Source organism: Coptis chinensis, chromosome 9 (genome assembly GCF_015680905.1).
Source record: "Coptis chinensis isolate HL-2020 chromosome 9, ASM1568090v1, whole genome shotgun sequence".
Taxonomy (NCBI): domain Eukaryota; kingdom Viridiplantae; phylum Streptophyta; class Magnoliopsida; order Ranunculales; family Ranunculaceae; genus Coptis; species Coptis chinensis.
This window is the reverse complement of record NC_141464.1, coordinates 39535538-39560321: the sequence shown is the minus strand read 5'-3', so window position 1 is coordinate 39560321 and position 24784 is coordinate 39535538. Positions and strand designations below refer to the sequence as shown.

At 37.9% G+C, this 24784-nt stretch overlaps 1 protein-coding gene across 1 annotated transcript; it reads right to left on the bottom strand.

Annotated features, from left to right (window-relative positions):
- Positions 1 to 12874: 12874 nt before the first annotated feature.
- On the bottom strand, positions 12875 to 13258 carry LOC147475940 (uncharacterized). Its single transcript, XM_086585584.1, has one exon. The coding sequence runs from the start codon at positions 13256 to 13258 to the stop codon at positions 12875 to 12877; it is 384 nt and encodes a 127-aa protein (XP_086441710.1).
- Positions 13259 to 24784: the final 11526 nt, after the last annotated feature.

Here is a 24784-nt window from a genome sequence, read left to right as displayed (position 1 = left end):
ACCATGGCTCAATCTAACCAACAGCTTCTACAATCCGTTAATAATTTAACCCAACAGTTGGCCCAAGATAAAGCCCAACCCAAAGGTGTGTTTCCAGGTCACGCAATACCTACTCCTAAAACAACAAACACAGCCTTTGAGGTAGCCGATAATACTAGTAATGAATATAAAAATGTAGGTTAGCTAAAGGCCATCACCACTCTCCATTCTGGCAGAGTAGTTGATAACAAAGTAACTATGCCTATAGTTACCCCACCAGTAGCCCCTACACCTGCTATTTTACTAGATACCGAAATAGAACTGAAGAGCCTACCAGCGTAGAGGTACCGATTCACAACACAACCTAAAAAAACAAAGCCCACGGTTAAACTTCGAGGGTGATACCATTGCTAAATATAGACGAAACCACCGTTTCCATAAAAATTTAGCATTATTAACTAGAGATACTAATTATGAGGAGATTAGAGACATTTTCAAGAATCTAACTATAAACCTTTCCTTCCTCGAAGCTATTAAAAGCTACCACACCATGCTAAGTTTCTTAAGGAGTTGTGTACTACTAGGCGTAAGACCAATATACCAAAAGGCGATTTTTAACGAACAATTCCCAACTCTATCGAACATAATGGAATTGTTAAGTACAAGGACCCGGTCGATCCCTCTTTGTCATAATGCACCTTAGGAGATTCTTATCACGACGACGGCGTTATTAGACACGGGGGCTAGTGTTAACTTACTCCCATTTTATTTGTATAAACAAATAGGTCTAGACGAGATGCAACCCACTAAAATGACGTTGCAATTAGCTGATCGGTCTATTAAGTATCCTAAGGGTGTGGTCGAAAATGTGCTGGTAAAAGTTCAGGATTTTTACTATCCAACTGATTTTGTCATCCTCGATACAGAAGTCGCTAACGACTCTGTCCCGATCATCTTCGGGCGTCCTTTCCTAGCAACTGCCAATGCGCTCATTAATTGCCGCGATGGTTCAATGTCCATGTCTTTTGGCCATCTTGCTGTTGAAGTAAATGTTTTTAAAACAAAGACACATTTACCCAATTCGTCTATGGATGGAGAGGTTAGCATGATCGAGAGCTTTGCTCAAGATTATTTCAACAACACGTTCCATAATAATCATATGCCCAAATTTCTTTCCTTTGGAAGTTCAGACTCCAACATTTTCATCCCTACACTAGTCGATACACATATTACGGATGAGGATGAGATAGATGACTTTCTCAAAGATATAGAGGACTATCATAGTAACGTGGATATGACCAATCTAGATGAGGAATTCGATGAGTTTCTTAGAGCAGGTGATGATTCACCCTATCAAGAACTACTTTGCACAACATCCACCTCGACTCCCTTCCTTCCACCCTTTCAAAGGAATCTCGAGTTTGCACTCGATCCTTTTGTTTCTTCTGTACTTCATAATTTTTTAAATCCACCTAGTAAACAAATACTTCAGAAGAACAAAACATTTGACACCTTCATTTTCAGACTTGAAACAGTCCCTACACACACCATGAATGAGTTTTGTGCTAAACCCACATCCTCATTATTTACATGCTTTCCTTCTACAACTTATCCATATCCACCATATTATCCACAACCATTCACTTTTCCACAATTATTCACTAGAACACCCTCTCGTTCAAAAATGAAAAAGAAGGTGCATGCTAGGTTACGTTATAGGGTTATCCGACTTCGCTTTCATTTCACTAGGTTGCGTCATAGGAAATCTTGGTGCTTGATTGTGTTTGGATATGTTTTCTGTGATATTTATTTATGGAATGATCCACAACTATTTCGGTTGTTGATATATGATAAACTGCATGTTCATACATATGTTTAGATAAAGTCTCAGTATTTGACTATAAAAGACTCAACTTTTGTGTTTGGTGCATTTCCTTTTCATTTCCATATATTGGTGAGTGCACCATTAAGGTAACCGGGCCCTCCCTATGGAGTGTGTGGCTGTAAGTACCGGATCCTAAGTCCACGTTTAACATAATTCACGATTTCCACTCTTGTATGTTTTCTCGGATTTTTTACCCTCTCGTTCAAAAATGAAAAAGAATGTGCATGCTAGGTTACGTTATAGGGTTATCCGACTTCGCTTTCATTTCACTAGGTTGCGTCATAGGAAATCTTGGTGCTTGATTGTGTTTGGATATGTTTTCTGTGATATTTATTTATGGAATGATCCACAACTATTTCGGTTGTTCATATATGATAAACTGCATGTTCATACATATGTTTAGATAAAGTCTCGAGTATCTGACTATAAACGACTCAACTTTTGTGTTTGGTGCATTTCCTTTCATTTCCATATATTGGTGAGTGCACCATTAAGGTAATCGGGCCCTCCCTATGGAATGTGTGGCTGTAAGTACCGGATCCTAAGTCCACGTTTAACATAATTCACGATTTCCACTCTTGCATGTTTTCTCGGATTTTTTAGTCATGTTTCTCTATGGGGTGACTTATGTCTTTCTTGCTTATTGTTTTTCATTATAAAAGTATATATATATATATATATATATATATATATATATATATATATTAAAGAATAAACATAGTAATCTAGGAAGTCTCGGGAATCTGACTTTAAAAGACCCACTTAAAAAACAAATTTTCTAAACTTTGTTGTAAAAAATTTGTTTGGGGGTGGGGTGTTCGTGTTTCCGTCTTAGAATGTTTTATGCCCCATTAGAGTTGCTTAGGCCGTTTAATTGTATTTCGATCGGGTTGACATAATCTATGAATTTAGAGTTCAGTCGTTCGCATAACGTACGTCATGCCCGCACTTCGAGGCAATTTCCACTATCTTATATGTCATCCACGGTCGGAATAGAGTGTTTTATGGATCATTGGATTGGAAATTCTCTCCTGATCATTTCCATATCTCATTCGCAAAAATCGGACCGGTAACGAAGCGACAATTTTAGTTTGAAGTTTCGTGAAAAATCGAAAAATTCAAAAATTTCGAATTGGGCTTGGGCCCAAACCCGCGCGCACCCGCGCCCTTGCTCCACACCAATAGTTGTCCTTCATTTTCTCAAACCACCATTATCAAACAAAACCAAAACTTCAAAACCTAAATCCAAAAATTAAACAAGAAACCTAATTAAACCCACGCCCAGATTCAAATCAAGTCCAAATCTTCTCTAAAACCAAACCACCACCAAATCCACCAACTTACATCACCAAAAACCCATGAAAATTAAAAAATTTAAGCTGTCGCGCCACCACCACTGTTTATTTCAGTCGGTCGACTCAAATTCCAACACCATATCCCATTTAAACCCCCACTACATTCCAAACACTAAAATGGCTCAACAACGTCGAATTTTGCTGGAGCAAGCATTTACTGGCGACCACTTCACGCCGTTTTACGGTGATGAAATGATCAGTAGAGACTGGAATAGGTTGTGGTACTCGACCGAAACCTTTTACCACGAAGACTTAGTCCGATGGTTCTACAACACGAGGGAGTTGGAGGGGACTAGAATTTTTGTTATGGTGGCGAAGAGGAGGAAGGAAGTAACTACTGGGTTGTTGGCCGAGATTCTAGGCATTCCGCCTAGAATCCATCTGGATGTCATGTTACAGGAATCCCAATATAATGGGGTAGAGCCGTTGATGCGCGCGGATGATTACGAAGGGAACTACAATGCGAGATCGCGATTGTTCGCCGAGCATCCTCGTGAAGGAACCAACCGGGGGCGCATTTCGATGGATTGGTCGAACGCCCTGGGGAAGGAGAAGGTCGGCGACATCGGTCCGAACTGCCTCCACATTTTATGGATACTCGGGGAGCGAAGTACGAAGTTCTCGTATCTTGGAGTTTTGCTTAGCATGATTAGGGGAGTAGGGAAGGCTGTTGCACCTCTCCCCCGTGTTGATAACCAAGATCATCATTGAAGTTGAGAGCGACTCCGTCGATAGGTCTTACATCACCCTACACCGAAATCCTCGCATCTCTAAGGATTGTGTCCAACAAGTTTGGAGGTTGCCTGAGGATAGGATAGAGGACGAGGAGGATGGTGGAAATGAGAATGCCGAGGAGGATGGGGGAAATGAGAATGCCTCGAAGGATGAGGAGGACTTGACTTGTTTTGATGTGGATGCCCTGGAGAGGTGTTGGTCAGATGCAGAACGCATGGCCGTAATTCATCGTGGCATGCGTTCACTCAACACTATCTGCGAAGACCTCCGGACTCTCGACGCTACTATATCATCATAACTTTGAGATCCGATCCAGCCGGAGGGCGAGTGGTGGGAACAGATGAGGGCGAGCTAGAAGCTTCGGGCGCCAATTTCGGGCCGACATTCTTGCACGATTCCCACCTCACGAGGATTCTCCTTCTGAGGACACACCATTGAGGCACGGCGTCGTCGCCGAAAAGGCGAATGGTGTCGGCCCATCGGAGCTCGGGGAGCCATCTCGGCGTGTGCCATCTACCGTACCAAAGTGGTTAGGGATAGTATCGTTTGATGTTTATTTGTAGTTTCATTATTGTTATTTATTTTAATGTAAGTTTAATTCCGTAATTTGAATTTTGTAGTGAAATGTACTTCGAATGAAAATTTTAATATAATGAGATTATTTTCATTGTACGTGGTTATTTAATATTGATCCCACCTTCCCAAATTGTTTGGGGGTGGTGTTATCTATTCCAGCATGATTTTTATATGACCCTCGTTTTAGACGTTATTGTGGAGTCAAAGTGAAAATATGGCCGTTTAGGCAAATCTATGAATAAGTATCATGGTAGGATGAAATCTCGATTAAATAGGTAGATTCTATCCTAAATTCAACCTAAAAGATACTAGGTTTGTTTTAGAATCAAGAATATGAGTTGTTTCCGTTTTCGGGTTTAGAAATTTTAGGATTTCCGGAAACTGCCGTAAAAACTTTTTGGCAACTTCCCGATCCGTTTTAGCAACTTAAAACCTATATAAACGTCATTCATTCTACACTCACAACTCACACTACACCTAACCTCCATCACTCACCTTTCACTCCCACGATTCCCACGTTTCGTCTCATTTTTCCGATCTTCAACACCTCGAGGCGCTTTTGCGCTTGAGGAGGCGCCAGGCCACTCTACATTTTTTCAAATTTTTTTGAGGCGCACTCCTTCAAGGTGAGCGTGACCAGCTCAAACACTGGAATTCAAAATCTTGAGAGCGCTTTTCAGCGTAGTAGATCGCGACTCACATACGACTTCCGTGGACCAGAAAAATTCTAGTTTGTGCGGGTTGTTCCCAAATCATTCGCAGCTATTTGAGCATAATTTTGAGATGACATCTCCTACATTGATACCGAACAGTCTTTTCGAAGATTTGTTCCACACACTACTTACGGTGTTTGGTTTTATGAAGCGATTATCACATATGTAGGCGGGAATCGCTTATGGTAAGACGATGCACTTTATTCTCCAACACTAGCATCTTTTTTTTACGATAACTGCATTTTCTTTGAAAGACCGGATGGAGAACAAGTGTTCTCCATCAACATTGATAATGAACCAATGGAAATTACCGAGGTTCTTGCTAGCATTTGTTCTTGGACTTGCTATGCCGCTGAAATACAAGACCCATGGTGTTATTGGGTAGATAATATGTATGTCTACACTTATGAGTTTTTGCATGAGTCGTATGGCGGGCATTTTTCGTATCGAGGACCAAGGGAATATAACGTCGCCTTTGGTAGCTTTGTCCATGAACATAAGAACTGTTATGTTTTGGATCATGCTAAACATTTTAGGGAATGGCATTTTTTCTTACGTGAATGATGCCACTTGCAGCGTCTTCCTTGCTTTAGCCCGCGGGGCGTATGTGTCATGACCTTCCCGAACCTTGATGTCTAGTTTAGCTCGATCCCATAGCATGAGGCATAAGTTCCTTCTTATGCCCATTTCTAATTTCCGTATTATGCTATGTTTCTTTCCTGCTTTTTGTACACGTTCCGCGGATTGGATTATGGCCGATTAATCGTAAGACCCACAAATAGTATTATTCGATCTTTCCGTGTAATGACTTGGCAAGGGTGGAGGATACAACCTCATCGGGTTGCACCCTACACCCCATCAGACAAGTGGCTCTTAATAGGTTAGCAATAATAGATGATAAATGGCGGGAAGCCGGCAAATTATCATGGCATGGCAGATCGCGAAGGAACCTCACTTCTTTATAGAAGAAGAGGATGAGGAAGATGATGAGTAATCGCGGGGAGATAAGGTAAGTTTTCATTCTAGTTAGTGTCCGCTTATGTCCCAAGCAATTTCATTCTTGTTAACCCCATAATGGGTAGAACTTCATTATAGAGTTGCGTCGGTTTTATTTCCTATATTAGTGCGTTCTAACTTTGTTTTGCGGATGTTCTGAATTTCACGCAGCGTTTCAATGGTACTTTTCCTACCCTCTTTATTTAAAATACTTTGAGGACAAAGCATGCTTCTTGTTTGGGGGGGGGGCATAAAAACACGTGTAATTAAGGCATCTGTTAGGATATAGATATGTATAATATGCATTTGTTTTCTAGTTAAAATTTCAAAAATTCAAAAATATAAATAAATAAGTTATGCTATACACTTAGGAATATTGGTATTGTTTTCTTTCTCTATGCTCTTAACAATCTAGAAGTCTCACGTAGCTTTTGCATCAGAATAATTTTTAGAAACTTAGGTTAATATGTAGGTAATAATCTTTGCATCTATCTATAAATATATTACATGAGTATCGATGATTGTTAGCGATGAAGTTTTCGAAATCTAGGCTAGAGTACTTATTCTACAAATCCTGTGAGAATATAGCCTAAAGTCTTATATGAGCAAAACATTTGAGAAATGACACAAGGGACAAGTAAAATCCGGATAGAGATATCACACGTCCACATGCTTGATCACTAAACCATATCCTAAGCGAGAATTTAGGCCCTCTTTGGATCGATATAGCCAGAAATTCAAACTTATGAATTATTTTTACGCTAGTTAAGCCCCCTCGAGCCTTTCTTTAGCCTTTCATAAACCACAAATCCTTTACCCTGTTACAAAACAAAACATAATAAAAAATAAATAAAAAAATAAAAAAAAAATCAACCTACCCAATTTAGATAAGTCTGAGAATAGAATGAGGAAGAAAGAAGAAGAGAAAAACACCGCGGTAAAACAAAAGTTAGTTAATTGCTTCAGAAAATAAAGAAAAGAAGTTTCCATCCAAAGAAAAGAAAAATAAAAATAGAAATAAAATAAAAACTCCAAAAAAAAAATAGAATAAAAGGAGTCAAAAGCCAAAGAAAAAGAAAAAAATATGGCTAAGGATGGAAACAAAGTGTAGAAGCAAAAGTAAATAATAAGGTTTCCTCTAGTTACATAATCTGAAGACTCTATTATCTCAGACTTGTCCTTTTTGAATATCCATTTCCTTCCTTCTTAACCCATCTCCTAATCCCCGCAACACCTAATAAAGACCTCTAGCTCAATTAGGAATAGGTTAGTGTGATAGTAAGTGGCAGATGTGTTTGATCGACTCAGGCTTCCTTGTTGTCATTGAGATTGTAAGGTAAAGTGTGCCCACTACACAATTGGAGTAAATGAAACTTGAGTGGAAAAATCAGAGTGTTGTATCTTGACTATTATTGTGAGAACCTACTAAGGGCGCTATTCGAAGTTTCAGTAAAACTAACCTCGCTAGGCATTTCATAGTATTACTCATTGTATATATGTTTATTGCAGATGATTGATTATTATGCATATATTAGCTTAGGTTTCGACTTGATTACTCTATATGCATTGCTAGTGAGAGGTATAGTTAATTTAGAGCATGAATAAAGGAAACAATAGTTTTATTTCTTAGTCGTTTGTAGTATAAATGAAGTTTGTGAGTACCTTCATGGAAAACTCTCACGAGGCTATAACTTCGTCCACTAGGAATTCCTAGTGGTTTAAGGCCTTGTTGCATATGGTCAATACAATCGCACTCAGCGAAACGAGAGTAGATAAAACTCCATTTTTGGTCACTTATTCTAATTTCTCATCTTTGCTTGAGGACAAGCAAAATGCTGTTTTGGGGTGGTTTCATAAGAGCCCAACACTGTAGTTTTAACCCTGTAACAGTCATACTATTAGACCAATTATGTGAGTAATAATTAAGAGTTAACACTGATTACGTGTTTTTATGCATTTCAGGCTTCAAAGTCCATTATGTGCAGAAATGTGCCACTTTAGCGAGATAAATGAGCAAAGGTCAGTTACTAAGGAGTTCTGTGATTAAAGTCCAAGATTCAAGAAGACAAAGCCTTTCTAAAGCCCGGTCAAAAACTGAAAAGTCGACGCGGGCAGAAACAGCACACAAGTCAGTAGAACTTCCGAAGGCCGTATCTTTGGACTCAGACCTTAGAATGGGGCCTACCTTATGTCAAAACGACCGGCTCGGAAAGAGCTTTCCAATGGTCTAATCCTTGATCCAATCAGAAGAGCAGAAGTGGACGAAAAGTCTGTTGAAGCCAACTGCAGCTGAAGAGGCTTTTTTGGACTGAAAGAATTGGGTTTTGGGCCTGATTCTTTGGCCCAAAACATGGCTCCAAGCCCATGCATGATTTTTGGATCTGGAAGTATAAAAACCAAAGCTTAACTCTTTGTTAATGTTAGCTAGTTAGACCTAAAACTATAGATAATTATAGATCTAGTTTTCATGTAATAAAATTAAGTTTAGTTTAAATTAAATTATTGTTTTAGATTAAACTCTTAGAATCATTATTATTCATTAGTTTGATAAATAAAATAGCTAGTTTGTCAATTTCGATTCTTGTCATTTACAATTGTTTAGATCTAATTTCCCTTATTACGTAGATAGCTAGACTTAGATTAGTTAGATTATTAATTTAGTATTTGAATCATTGTTTTATTATTCATTAGATTAATAGAATAGTGTTCTCCATAAGTTAGTTTCATTTCCATTAATTGTTTAGTTTCAATTCGTAGATTCAAGTAATTGCCATTATTAGTTTAATTCAATTATTGCATTAGTAGTTTTGAATTGGGTTTAAACAAGCAAAGTTTCAATCTTTATATCATGTCTTGTTTGAATTCCATTGGGAATGATAGCGTGATGATTCTCGGCTAAACCTCCATTGAGGGGTTGAGAAGCCTTGATGAAAGCTTGATTCGATTATCGTAGAGTAGTCGCCGTAATTTTCTTTTCCACTCTAGAAACGATTAGTTCACCATGAGAATGGGTTTAATCGTTCACATACTAGTTATGAATTGGTAGAAATGCCATGTGTAATTAGGTATTAGGAGTAACCATATTGTTTCGAAGGGATTCAATTCGGATTCTGACGATTAGATGGATTAGTAAGATTAAGTCGAGTTAAGGTGGAATCAATCCCCCTCTAACTCCTTATCATAGAATCAACGTAGCATTCCCATAGTAGTCCTAATAGTCGACTAGTTGCATCTTGTGGGTAGTTGGATCGTAGTCTAGTTGCCACTTCGTAAATCTCTCATTAGACTTTAGAGTTAAGAGTACTTATACGTAGAGAACACAGCATGCGGAAGGACTAGGAGTGGAACGAATCACTCTACTCCACTATATCTCATAGGATTGAGAGTAGAAATCTTTGATTAATATAGGCACGTAAATAGTTTTAGTTTACTTACGTTTTGAGTTTCATCGTTCATTTCGTAGGTAAACTAGGCATTTTTATGGTTTATCAGGTGACCAGCACCACCCCAATGCCATTACCGGTGTCGGTAGTAGACCCGTCTACAAAGACTCTCCACCCATTTCGCATGTCCCAAGGGTCTAGCGGGTCGTGGTTTTGGTCTACCTCTAGTTCCATGGCCATCTCCTCACCCCAGGTGGGATCCTCGGCTGGAAACTCAGTCTGAAATTCCACCATTACCTGTGCCTTCTCTGCGGTCCTGGCTTGGTACTCAATGTCATACGAACTAAGCAACACCGCCCATTTCAACATTCTCCCTGATTTCTCTACCCGCAACTCCTGCTTGAGTGGCAAGTTGGTCACCACTACCACTGAATGAGCATCAAATTAAGGTTTCAGTTTGAGTGCAAAGAAGACCAGCGCCAAGGCATACTTTTCAATCCTACTATACCTTATTTCGGCGTCCAACATTGTTCTACTCTGGAAATACACCGGACTATCTACCTTGCCCATGATCCTTATCAACACTGAACTAATTGCACACTCCGACACCCCCAGGTACAGATATAACTTTTCCCCCTGCCCTGGCCGCAACAAGATCGGGACCTTGCCCAAATACTCTTTCAATTCCTAAAAAGCCCTTTCGCAGGCCTCGGGCCACTGGAAGTCACTCGTCTTTCGCAGTAGTAGGTACAAAGGTCGGCACTTATCCGAAGACTTGGAGATGAACCTATTGAGTGTCGCGACCCTACCCGCCAGCCTCTGAACTTCCTTCACGTTCTGCAGAGATGGCATTTCTAACAAGGCTCTAATTTGGTCCAGGTTTGCCTCTATGCCGCGATATGTGACTATGTATCCCAGGAACTTCTCGGATGTCACCCCGAATGTACACTTCTCTGGGTTCAACATCAGCCTGTGTCTCCACAGTACAGAGAACGTCTCTTTCAAGCCCTCCAAATGCTCTTCTTCAGTCATACTCTTCTCCACCATGTCATTTATGTATATCTCCATCTTCTTTCTGATTTTGTTCTCGAACATCTTCTCCCCTACCCGCTGGAACGTGGCCCCTGCATTATTTAGACCAAACGGCATCCTGGTGTAACAGTACGTACCTCCTTCCACTATGAACACAGTCTTTTCTTGGTCCGGGCCATACATCATCACCTGATTGTAACCCATGGACGCATCCATAAATGAAAAGAACACAAACTCTGCGGTCCGGTCCACCAATTCGTCTATCCGCGGCATAGGGTAGCAATCCTTCGGACATTCCTTGTTGACGTCCGTGAAGTCCACGCACATTCTTACTTTTCCATTCTTTTTTGGTACCGCTACCACGTTCGACAGCCACTCGGTAAACTTGCATTCGCGGATGATTCCTGCATTTTTCAACTTCTGCACCTCTTCTCGAATTCCCTGTGCATACTGAGGCTTCCTACTCCTCATTTTTTGCTGGACCGGGTGGGCGCCTTCCCGTATGTGCAACCTGTGGCATGCAAACTCTGGATCCAACCCCGCCAAGTCCTCAATCGTCCATGCAAACACATCACTGTTCTCTACTAACAAGGCGATCAATTTTCCTTTCCAATCCTCCGACAAACTGGTCCCTATGTTTACGAACTTCTCCTCCTCCGCTACCCCGATGTTTACAACCTCAATCTCGTCCATTGTCTTGCCCCCGATGAGCGACCTCTTCTCTTCGGCCGCGGCCTGTAATTGGTATGCCAGCTTGTCCCCTGTCTCCGGCGCCTCTTTATTAGGCGCACGGCCCAGATCTCTCACTGTCACCTGATGTATGTTCTGTGCCGTGACCTGATCCCCCTTTATCTCGTATATCCCTCCATTCGTCGGGAAGCGGATCACTTGGTAATAAGTAGACGGGACTACCTTCATCTCATGAATCCACTTTCTCCCCAGGATCACGTTGTATTGTGAGTTAGTATCCACTACCAAGAATCGGGTGAAAGTGGTTACTGGCTCCGCGGTCACCGACAGTAATAGTTCCCCCAGCGGTTCAGTCATGCTGCCGTTAAATCCGAACAAGTTGGTCTGAGGGGGCTTCATCTGCTTCCACTCAATGCCCATTTCTTCCATTGCGCTCTAAAACAACAAATCCACTAAACTCCCACAGTCTATCAACACCCTTTTTACCATGTAATTCCCCATCACTATGGTAATCACCAGTGCATCCTCATGAGGTGAGCTCAACGACTCCAGATCCTTTAGACTGAATTTTATCAATCATTCCCTTTGCCACCCCCCTGGAACTGGCTGCGGACTTCCCACCACTTCGTTTATCTGCTGCAGACTGGCAGTCTTCCTCACCTTATCTCGGTGGGCGTTCCTCCCCAGCGTTTCACCACTGAAGATAACATTTATCGTGCCCAGGATTCGAGCTGCGGCCGGGACCCTCTCGATCGGTTACACCTCCTTGACATGTTCCTTCAACTGTCATCTCCCGATCATTCTCTCTACCAACCACTGTAAAGCAAAACACTCATTGGTAGCATGGTTTCTAACCTAATGGTACGCATAAAATGGCTTTCCCTCTATGTATGAACACTAAAACTCCACTCTCTCATACAATCTTCTCCCCCTCTCTTTTTCCTCTCTCTTACTGTTTCCTACCTCTCTCTTTCCTTGCGGCCTCCACTTTTTCTCCTCATCTTCTCCTTTTTATATCCTTCTTCATCTCATCTGGTCCGTCCATCTGTCTTGTCATCCTACAACCCTCCTTCCGACCGTACACCTGCCACCTCGTGGACTAGGGTTCCGCGGTCTTGATTCGCTGCTCCTCCTTGTTCTTGCTTATGTTGCCTCCTATCCTCTACATCGCAGACTTAGTCCAATATTTGCACATCAGGCTACTACACTCTATCTCCTTAGGTGAACTCCGTGGTTCTTCGTAGTTCCGCTGTCCCTTGATTAGTGGCAGGATTTCCTCCAATGGCTTGTTCAGCGGTGTTAAGTCCACTTCTGCGGTAAGGCTTTCTCTCCCTATACTCCCTTCAGGCTTGGTCTCATCCCCTCTCTGCTCTCTGTGTCTCCCCTCTGTACTTTCCTCTATCTCTAGCCGCAGCCCTATCTTTGTCTCTCCTATCCTCCATGGCCACGGCATGTACTAACTTGTCGGGTTTCTTGTGTCCTTACTGTTTCTCCGCAAAATGTCCTCATATCTTATGTATCTTTCTACCTTCAAGTACAAAGCATGCAAGGTGATAACCTCAATCTTAGACACTGATTCATGCACCGGGTCCCCTGTTTCAACCCATGCTGGAATGTTATGACCGCGGTGCGTTCATCCAAATTTTCCACCCTCAGCATCTCTTCCTTAAATCTGCACAGGAAGTCCCTGAGTGTCTCGGCGGACTTCTGCTTGACGTTAAAGAGATCCGCTATGTCAACTACCCTCTTCTTCTGATGGATGAAGTGATTCACAAAAGCTTGGTCCAACAACTCGAACCTTTGAATACTCCGCGATGCCAACCGATAATACCAGTCGGATGCTCCCCCCTTCAGACTGGCAGGAAACATCATGCAACGAAGTCCATCATACTTTGCCTCTTGCCACAGCGACATCTGCTAACTAAAGTGATGCAAATGGTCAGCCGGATCTCCTTTCCCATCGTACCTTTCAAACTGCGGCTGCGTGAACCTCTTGGGTACCTCCGAATTCTAGACCGAGTTAGCAAGTGGGTTCTGATTCAGGCTATCCACCACCTTCTTGGCCGCGCCGTGTTTCTCCTTTTCCACCGCGTGATTAGCCTCTCTGTCTCTTTCGATCATCGCCTGCACCATTTCCATGGTAATGCCTCCGGCATGGTTCTCCCGATTGCCGTAGGATGCCCCCCGCTTTGCACCTCCATTTCACTACCTACAGGGACGGCTGTTTCCGATCCCCCTTGAGTGTCTTCCCTTTCTCTCCTCAACTCATCATTCTCTTCCCTAAGCCTGCCTACCTCCTCCTGAAGTAACCTAGTTACCTCAGCCACCGAATCTTCAACCTCCTCTTCCCCCACCTCTACATTTTCCACACTCGCCGTTTCATTTGGAATGGCCTCGTCCCTCCTCGGTCTTCCTCTCCCTCTTCCTCTACCCCTCTTCCTCTACCCCTTCCTCTCTTGGCTGGAGCCATGTTCCGCTAGATTTTTTTCCTCCCAAGTCGTGGACCTACCTCGTCCCCACAGACGGCGCCAAATGTATGAATAGAAATATTCACCACTAAGATCCTATGTCTTGGTCCTCTCCAACTCCTCTCCCTCTTTTTCTTTTTCTTTCTTTTCCTCCCCTTTTTCCTCCTCCACTGTTCCTTTTTATATCCTCTCCATTCTTCTCTTAACCCTTGATCCTTTTCTTATCCTCTAGTCCACCTCCACACACCTGTCCCCTTAGGGTTCCGCGGCCCTACCATAGTACTCCCCGTTCCTGTTCCCTTACGGTGCTTCTTCTTTGACTCGACCTCTCGATCCCATGTATTTGCACATGCGGCCAAACCACCTTCTGGATCGGTGCGGCCTCAATCCGGTGCTTCGCGCCTCCCCTTCCTTACCCTACTTCAGGCTAGTAGACATGCCACCTCAGTAATCCAAAAAGGGGTTGATACACGAGATTTGTTTCAATTTATTTACATTCTGTCTTAAAATAAATTGTTTGTTCACTCATTCGTTGTTAAATAAATTTATTTACAAAAGCACAATCTTTTTATGCGGATTTTACTGGAAATCAAAAGAACAAAGCAACCAGGTTTGTCTCCCTCATTAAAGCACGATTTTTCTTCCTTCAAAACTTCACGGTTCCATTTAATTTTATCATAAATCACTTGTTAGTTCTATTAAAATTTTAGAGGTCTTCAATTTCTGCTATAATTAAAAAGTCAAAGCAATTTATGTAATGAATCTTTAGTATTTATGTCCTATCTATAAGGGAGTGACATGTTAGAATATTCTTTAACTATATTGGAATCAATAGCTTGAAATTGTATAAAATATCTCGTTGCTCGTTGGTCATACAAGCGATATATGTGTTCTGTGTGATTCAAGTGTTATTGCTTTAACAGTACGTGATATTATTTGATGGTAGATGGAATTTTCCTTTAGATACAATGACGAACCTGTATCAAGAAGCAGTACAGTTTGTATCTCGCTTGCAGAATGGGATGACTCCCTTGCGCCATGCGGTTCAACACTCACTTCAAGCAGTTTCAACTATAAAGACATTACTCGAGTACAATGTTAGTTGTAGTGTCAATGACAACGTAAGAATATCTATGATTTATTTCTACTATGACAAATGTGGACTGTATTCGTTTAAGATCTCTTATAAGAAACCCCTTGAGCTGCAGGATGGATTGACTCCAACAAACCATCTCTAAAATGGTACTGGAAGTGAGGATTTGCGTGAACTTCTCCATTTGCATCTTGAGGAGCAGAAACAATGCAGAGCTGATGAAGTGTGTGGGGAGCTTAAAGCCAAGATGACTGAAATTGAAGATATAATATCTACTACTACAGGTCTGGATGATCTCAAGTTACAACTCCGAGCATGGGAAAAAGATATGTTTTTGGTTGAGAAGCGCAAGGCTCTTGGGCTCAAGATCAGTGAACTAAGAACACCTCATATAGTGTTTCTTGGTAATCCTAAAGCAGGTAATTGACTTGACATAATATTTGAATGTTTCCATAATAAAGCACCCTTCCAAGTTCCAACTACATAATGTTCTTCCTTCCATCTAAAAGAACTTAAAAATGTTGGTTTCTTAAGATTTTTTGCAGTAAATTCAATCCCTAGTCCCTACAATAAAATTTATCCATAAGCATTTTTTGAGTTGCAAAATTATACACGGATAATTAATTTAATTGTGGTTCTTAATCTAAATGCAAAATCATCGTACTTGGAAGTTCTGATGTTAAACTAGTCAATATGATTTGTAATAAACCCCAAATAAACTAAAAAAAAACACATTATTGATTAATCATATTTGTTTTTAAGATTGTTTCTAGTAGGCTAATAGTTATCATTTTGCACGACAGGAAAATTAGAGGTGGCTTGAACAGTCGGAAAACTAATCCATTCTCTTGAAATTTTACCTACGGACAAAGTAACAGAACTGGAAAATACAAATATCGAGGAAAAGGTATATGAATTTTGTTTTCGTTAGTGTATGTCTGTCATTTCTTAGCAAGATTTATTTAATAGTATTAATTGCTAGGCAGTCACCAATCAAGACAATCTCAGAAACATACTTAAAGACACCTAGCAGTATAAAAACACATCTTGAATATATGGCCAAGTTAGCCACTCAAATCAATAATTGTAAATGTTGAACTAGTCCAGACCACAACTATGGATGCACAAGTCGAGGGTACATCTACATCTACATACAATGCCCACTTAGCAGGCCAGAAACCCAAAAAAGATAATAAAACTAAAGAACTAGAACTATAAGATATATATAATTCTAATCTGTAATAATTAAAAAAAAAATAGTACAACGACACATTCTATGATATTAAGGATGAAACATTACTTTGTAAGCAGAAGAATTAGCTGTTGAAGAATCCCCAGTGAGCGAATCAAAATACAACATATCCGATACAAAGTACCCTAAAGTCCCACTCCCATCTCCATACTGGAACGAATAACTACATTGAGAGTCTTGAGATGTGCATCCAGCTTCAGCAGTTTGAACAGTCGAATTACATAGATTATCCGCACAAGACACTAATGACGCTGATCCAGAGCTTTGAGGATTATAAAACTCGAGCTGGATCTGCAACACACAAAATACGTTTTCCTTAATACCAACAACAATAACATAATAAAAATTGGAAAAAAAAAAATGAGGTTAATGGAAAGAAAACTTAACACCAAGTCCACTGGATTTAGGGCAACCTTGACATGAATCACAAGTAACCCACAAGCTATCACTTCCAGTATCAATATGTACGTAAAATTCTTTAGCTAGAGACCCTAACTTAACTCTTGTGAAGTACAACCTATAAAACTAGCCCACCAATAAGTCAAAATTTCCAAAAGTCAACTGCCTATTACATTACATAACATGAACAAATAAACCCAAGAATACAAAAACGAAACATAATTTATTCAAGAAAATGTTGTAAAGATTACCCAACAATGAAGGGTCAGAAGAACCATCAACAGGGAAATCAACAATACCATTTTTGTTATTAACATTAGAACTGTGAAGCATTCTACGATGACGTAAACGATTTTTGGGTTTGAACACTAGTCTTGGGTAATCAAACCCAACAACACTAGTCTTGGGTTTGATTTTTGGGTTATTCCAATTTTCGATTTCCAGTAGTGGAGGAGAGAGAGAGCGCGAGAAGGTAAAGGTTTTTTTTTATCGCAGAATAGAAATGAAATTTGGTAGAGAAACAATTAAATTTACCAAAATACCCCTGCTCTACTTAGATTTGGGCCTTTGATTTATGATTTAGATTTGGTGATCCAATGGCCAAAATTTTGTTGTTTGATTGCTGTCTACGAAATTGATGTCTACCTATATATATATATATATATACAATTTGTTTATCAAGTGTTCTTGCTGCTGACAGATTACTTCTGCATTAATCAGGTGTTTTACCTTACCTCTCTTTTTCTTTGGTATCAAAGTCATGGCATCTTAATTTGAGGTTAGTGCATTAACGGTGAGGAAATGTTTTACAATTATATTTAATTGTTTTATTTCCTAAGAAAAGATGTAAGTAAGGGATAACCCCAGTATGATTAAGGAAAAAGGCATGAGGGTTACATTTTAGGACTACTTGCTAAACGCTCGAATTACCGACAACAAGAATGTCCGCCTGGATCCTAAAATACTGTTGACTCTTCCTTACCAGTATTATGAATAGTATCTTGTTAAAGATGAAGTTAGGATTAGTTAATTTCATTCTTGTTGATATAAGACTATTTGCATAAGCAATAGGTCATCATTATTTCTTTCATTTATGATGGTAACTCTAGGACGTCACCCAACTCGCGTAGGGTATATGCAGTGCCATTTAGCAGGATATGTGTTTTAGGCCGTTTGCTCCCCGTAAAGCGTTGACAAACGTGGTTTTACTATTATAAACACTGAAGACTTGATTTTGATTTTACTGTTTATAATACTTGGTGAAGAAGACAATATATCAATGATTACATCATGAATAGTTTTAATACTGTTTGGTATGATTTTAATTCATTATATTCTACCTATTTTTGCACTAACACCTCAACACCCATGGCACAGTCATCAAATGATTATTTGAGTTCAATAAAGAACACATAAATAATCGAGTATGATCTCGACACGCAGGATAAAATGAACAAATGGATGATTCCTAATATGGATCCCAAGACCATATATAGATATGGTAACTGGATTGAGAATTGACCAGTAAAATTGCTATAAAGACTATGGAACAAACTATTAGTTTACATTCCATGAGTAATAATTTGCATCTTTTAAGTCCTCGTGATTTATATCCTTATATGAATAATTATAAATTTATTCATGTAGGATTAATACATGTTGCATTTAGACCTTTGACCCTTTTGGGTATGAATGCTTGTATTCAAGCAACTCTCAGAGATGCTAGGTGTCTCGACTATTTACCATCCCTTATAGGAGCAGTAGAGACTAGTCATTGTCATGGACTAGTCTATTTTGATGTCTATCCTAATTTAAGTTTATCTTTGTTGAATAGAAATATTTATGATTCTTTATCATTACAAATTCAGGCTAAATGTTATAACTTTTTACCTGGATCTGAGGTGATTGGAATTACCTACAAAGTTCACTATAAGGTGTTACAAACTTTAACTCCTAATAATGCACGGAATAAATCTACACCAGGTAAAACTGTGTTAATTTATACAAATCTTTTAACTTCTAGTGTAGTAACACCCAAGATGATTCCTTGGAGTGAAATTCAATTTCCTAATTCATGGACTTGCAAAAACGCTGTTCAACCATAGCCAATCATTAATAATGATTTAGATCAAATAATTCAATCAACTGAAGGTGAAGTTATATTAAACGTTAAGAAACATTTTGTTAGTAGAAGTTTGTCTTCAAGATCTTCTTATAAGATCTCCATACCACAATCTTCTAGGCATTCAGCTTCAGAAGTTGAATCTTTATCTTAGTATAATCAATCTGTAGAAGAGATTCATATCTTTAATCAACAAATACCACATGGTATTTATACACAGCAAGCTAGGGAATCTCCCACAACTTCATAAATGAAATTTGTTTTATAATGGATTACACATATTATAAAACAAATCAATTTTATAAATTAAAATATGAAGAGTTAAGTAAATATTTTACTCCTATAGAGTTGAAACCTATGATTCAACCTTATAATGATTATTTTGATTGGTACCAGAAGAATCATACTTCTCTTGCAAAATGGTTTTGCCTTGAGTATCAAAATCATAATATTCTTAATTCTAGAGTTAAACGTGCTACTCTATAGAAGGATATTAGTGATTATTTAAAATTTAAACAACAAGAGAAGTTGAAGTCATCTGATAAGATGATTAATTTACCTAATAAAGAGGTTAAGCAAGTACAGGAAAAGATTATTCCTCAACCAATAATTTTTGAAGTAAAAAGGAATATTACAATTGAAAAATGTACCTTTACTCCTATAAACAATTATAAGGTCAAACCTAGTTTACCTATTCCTCAGGTTAATAATCATTTTCCTAATAAGATTATTAAGTTACCCACTCAATCTGAGGTAAAAAGAGATTTACCTAATATCACAGTAAAATCTCAGGTTAACAAGGATTTTGAACCTATCGATAATTATATTGGAGTGTTAGAATGTTATCAAAAGCATTCCACTACTTCTGATAATAAGAAGATTGCTTATGTTCATCCTCCAATAACACCTTTAAATCTAAAGGATAATACTTAAAAGGTGAATTCTATTAAACCACCAAAAAAGCATAACATATTAGTTACTAAGGTTGATAATAAATCTAAGACTTTTAAGAAATCCAAAAGTTTTAAAGAGAAACAGCATTGGAAGAGACTCAGGCCTAAAGCCAAAGCTCTTCATTTATGTCATAAGTGCGATCAACAAGGTCATAATAATGGTCAGTGTTCTACGCTACCACAAGATTATAAAAATCTTTTGAAGATAAGAAAATTCAAGATTACTCCACAAGATAAGATTATAATCTTAATTATCTTCAGAACTTTATGACTTTACAGAATCTTTGTTCTTATAATAATTTGAGACTTTCTAATACTCTTTATTTAGGCAATTCTCGTATTACTAATGTCCCTGATTTACAGTATGAGGTTAATAACCTTACAATAGAAATAAAAGAGTTAAAGATTAATAAAAATCTTGTTACTAATTTTAATTCCCAGCATAATAAGATATCTATGGATAGTTTTTCCAAAGATGGAATGTTTTTATTACTTTGGTTATTCAGAATTAGTATACTTTTACAAATCATATTGCCTTAATACCTACTAAATATTAAGGTTTGAATTGTATTCATCTGCAAAATATTTTGAGTTGATTTGAATTGTATTTCAAGAAGGTTTAATACCTACTAAATATTTTGAGAAATCTACTCAAAACCTTTCCACTGCTAGCGGCACCCCTATGCATATTGCTTACAAGTTAACATATATATTCATCTGCAAAGAAGGTCATTGTTTATCTTCTACTTTCCTTCTGGTTAAAGATCTTTCTCGGCATATTATTTTAGGAAATCCTTTTCTTAATTCTATTATGCCTATTACCAAAATTAATGAGAAAGGTATTCATTCAACTGTTGCTAATCATAAAGTTATTTTTAATTTTATAACTTCTCCTGTACATAAACAGATTCAAGTAATTAATAATAATTTAATTACTAAAAAGAATCAATTAAACTTTCTTAAAGAAGAAATAATTTCTTTAAAATTACACCAAAGACTTAACACTAAGGAATTTCATGTTCAAATTGAACAGATAAAGAATCAGTTTATCACTGAAGTTTGTAGTGATGTCCCCAATGCTTTTTGGGAAAGAAAGAAACATATTGTCTTTTTACCCTATGAATCAAGTTTAATGAAAAGTTTATTCCAACTAAGGCTAGACCTAGTCAAATGAAATTAGATTATTTGACTTTATGCCAAAAGGAGATCCAGAGTTTTCTGGATAAGAAATTGATTACTCCGAGTAAGTCTCCTTGGAGTTGTAAAGCTTTTTATGTTAATAAAGCTGCGGAGAAGGAAAGAGGGGTTCCGAGATTAGTTATTAATTTCAAACCCCTCAATGATGCATTACAATGGATTAGATATCTTATTCCTAACAAGAAAGATCTATTAGATCGTTTATCTACAGCAATCATATTTTCTAAGTTTAACCTTAAGTCAGGATATTTGCAAGTCCAAATTGCTACTGAAGATAGGTATAAAACTGCTTTTATTGTACCCTTTGGACATCATGAAAGGACTGTAACGCCCTTTGGATTAAAAAATGCTCTGTCAGAATTTCAGAATATTATGAATGATATTTGCAATCCTTATTCGGATTTTTCTATTGTTTATATTGATGATATTCTGATTTATTCTAAATCTTTAGAACAACATATTAAACATTTAAAGATATTTAAAGATCTTATTAAAAGAAATGGTTTAGTAGTATCGGCACCTAAAATGAATTTGTTTCAAACAACTGTTCGTTTTCTTGGTCATAATATTACTGAAGGAAAAATAATTCTTATTGACAGAAGTATTGAGTTTGCATCTAAATTTCCTGATGAAATATTAGATAAAACTCAGTTACAGAGATTTCTTAGTAGTCTTAATTATTTTGCAGACTATTATAAAAATCTTTCCCAAGATACCTCTATTTTATACTCCAGACTGACAAAGGTTCCAACAGCTTGGAGTCCAGCACATACTCTTGCAGTACAAAAGATTAAGCTTAAAGCAAAGCAATTACCTTACTTATCTTTACCTAATTTCCGGTGCTTTAAAATTGTTGAAAAAGATGCTTCCAATATTGGTTATGGTGGCATCTTAAAACAAAAGAATCCTATTTCTCGTAAAGAATAATTAATCCGTTTCACTTCTGGCACTTAGAAGAAAGCCCAGATTAATTATTCTACTATAAAGTAGGAGATTCTTTCGCTGGTAAAATGTATTCATAAATTCCATGATGATTTATTAAATAAAAAATTCTTGGTTCGTATTGATTGTAGTGCTGCTAAACAGGTATTACAGAAGGATATCAAGAATATTGCATCTAAACATATTTTTGCAGGATGGCAAGCTGATCTCTTCGCCTTTGATTTTGATATTGAGTATATCAAAGGTGATTTTAATTCGTTGCCAGATTTTCTAACTCAAGAATTTTTGCAGGGATCATGAGCACCTCTCAACAAGGCAAAGGTCGTGGCTATACCACTAAAGGCCGTGGGAAGAGCAAAGGAAAATATAATTTCCTTGACAATGAAGAGCAATTTCCTCCCTTGTCTCAGCAGAAAGGAAAGTCAATGAAAGAGGCAGTTCTTACTCCTCTGACTCCTTATGTCCCTAATAAAATAGCAGATCAAACCGTCATTTATCTTCAACCAGGTGATGAGCAGTGGATGCCTAATCCTTGGGAAATTCAAAGAAGATATTTTGACACACAACAGTATCCTGTTATTGATGGCAAACATAGATATATCTATGAAGAAATTCTAGCTTCGGCTACTTCTACTATGGATATTAACCATACATTACAGAAGCCTGATTCGGAATATAGTTCGATCTCTTACAACAAAGCAATATTTAAAAGATTTATCTCTTATAATGATTGGGGTTTAGATCTTAACAAATGTCGAAAATTGAGTTTGACAAATATATTTTATAATTATTGGGATTATATCTTAGCATGTACTAACACATTTTTCTATCAAAATACTCACAGAAAACATTCATGGTTTATTAAACTATGTCCCTAATCTATTAAGACTGACTATCCCTATTGGATTTTTCATTGGTGAGAATATTTTGGTCCTGAACTTGATATTCTCCCGGAAAACCTTTTAGATATATTTCTAAAATGGATAGATTATCATCCTCAATTAAAGGGTGATGATAAGATGCCTATGGGTTTACCGTCTTTAACATTTTTTTACCATTTATGGTATACCATGGATATTTAAGTGGGATTTTAAATGTGAATATAATCACCTTAAATTAAATTCTAGTTCTCAAAAGGAAGTTTTATTCAAAATGGTGGATTACTTTTCCAATAGAAGAAGCCATTATCAGTATTGAGAATGATTTGAAATCATTCATTGAACAGACTCCTAGAATTAATCCTTCCGAAGATATGGATACAGGAAACCCTTTTGATATGATGAAGAATCTTATCAGATTTTTAGAATCCGAGTTTCTCAGAAAATCAAATTAATGACTTATGTATGGAGAAGCTTAAGAGTCATTTCTTGACTTCGTTCAAGCTACTGCCTACTACTAAAGCATCCTCCAGTACAAAGGAGATATCATCCTCAGAAAATGCAATAGTATCCTCCCAGCATGATGATGTTTCTATCAAGGCCCAAAATATCAAATTCAGTGAATATTTCGGTGTACCCAAAAACCGATATGTATCAGATATATCGGAAATATCAGATATATCCATTTTTTTTGTGACCAGTCCAAACTATCTAAAATATCGGAAATATCAGTAAAAAAATATCATAAAATATCAAAAATATAGGAAATATCGGATATTTATATTTAAAAATGGTCAAAAAGTCAAACAATATATATCGTAAATATCGCATATATCGATTATATCAGCGATATAAAGTTTAATATCAGAAATTCCGATATATATCGAGAAAAAAAGGATTCAATATTCGGTGGATATATATCGGATATATCGATGTCGGTGTACCAAAAAAACGATATATGTTAGATATATCAACGATATTTTGGGCCTTGGTTTCTATGACATCAAATGATAGCCTAGATGAAGCAAATCAATTTGCTTGTATTGCAGGAGAAAGTCAGCCAGATGGGGACTTGGGTGACAATTTTAATCTTACTGGGGCTCTAACCCAGATTTATCCGAGTTCTTCTAATCTTCCAGTTGAACCCATTGACATATGGGCTAAATTCAAGCAAGTTCTTCAGGCTAATCAGGAGCCCAAGCCCACTTCCTCTAAAAAATAAGGAAGTTTTTGTTTGCACGACAAGTTTTCTAAATATCAAAGAAAGCAATGATGACTACCTATGGCCCATAAAGAGGAGATAAAGCAGAATTATTCTCCATAAAGAGGAAATATTATCATGATAAGGATTCTTATCCTTAACAAACGGAATAAAGGCAGAATCAGCATTATTTTGCTTTGGATTCTTATCCTTACAGCTAGAATCAAGTCAAGTATTACTTTGTCCGGTGGGACCCTGGAACTTGACATCCTACCTTTTGCTTTTTCAAAAGTCAAAAGTTGTATATATATATATAGGGGGGATACTCCCACTCCCAGTTTAGCCCACTCCAGCCCACTCCATTTCGTAGCCACTCAAAAACCCGAGATCATCTCAAAATCTAATGGTAGAAATTAAAACAAAAGTTAAGAAAGAAAAAACAAAAGAAACCCTTCATCTCGCCCAACACCAGCTTCCTAGCAAAACGAAATTCAACACCAGCAAAAAGCAAAATCAAACGAAAACAAAACAACGAAATAGAGTTCTCAAACCAAAATCAAACGAAAGCAAAATCAAACAAAAGAAAAATCCAAATTCTCAAACCAAACCAAATTATCTACTCGCAAAATAGAGTTCAAGCTGCATATTACTGTCTTCAGGCTTCAGGCAAGTAAAAAAAATTCGGTTTCTGCAAGCTGCATTGTTGTTTTTTCTGCATTGCTCTAGTTTTTGTTGTTTTCTATTTGCTTAAAGTGTTAATAGTAGTTAGATAATGTCATAGTATGGATTTCCAAACCTTTGACTGCCCATTACCTACACACTGCCACATAGCATATTGTCATGAGTGCATCTGATAAGTGCTCAAAAAGTGCTATTTAACCCTCGATTATGCCTCTTGTTTAGCCATCTTAGTGGACTAATAGTGTTTATAAGTT

Excerpts from the sequence above, each read along its gene's own strand:
- LOC147475940 (XM_086585584.1), bottom strand. The coding sequence starts at position 13,258 with ATGTCGCTGTGGCAAGAGGCAAAGTATGATGGACTTCGTTGCATGATG.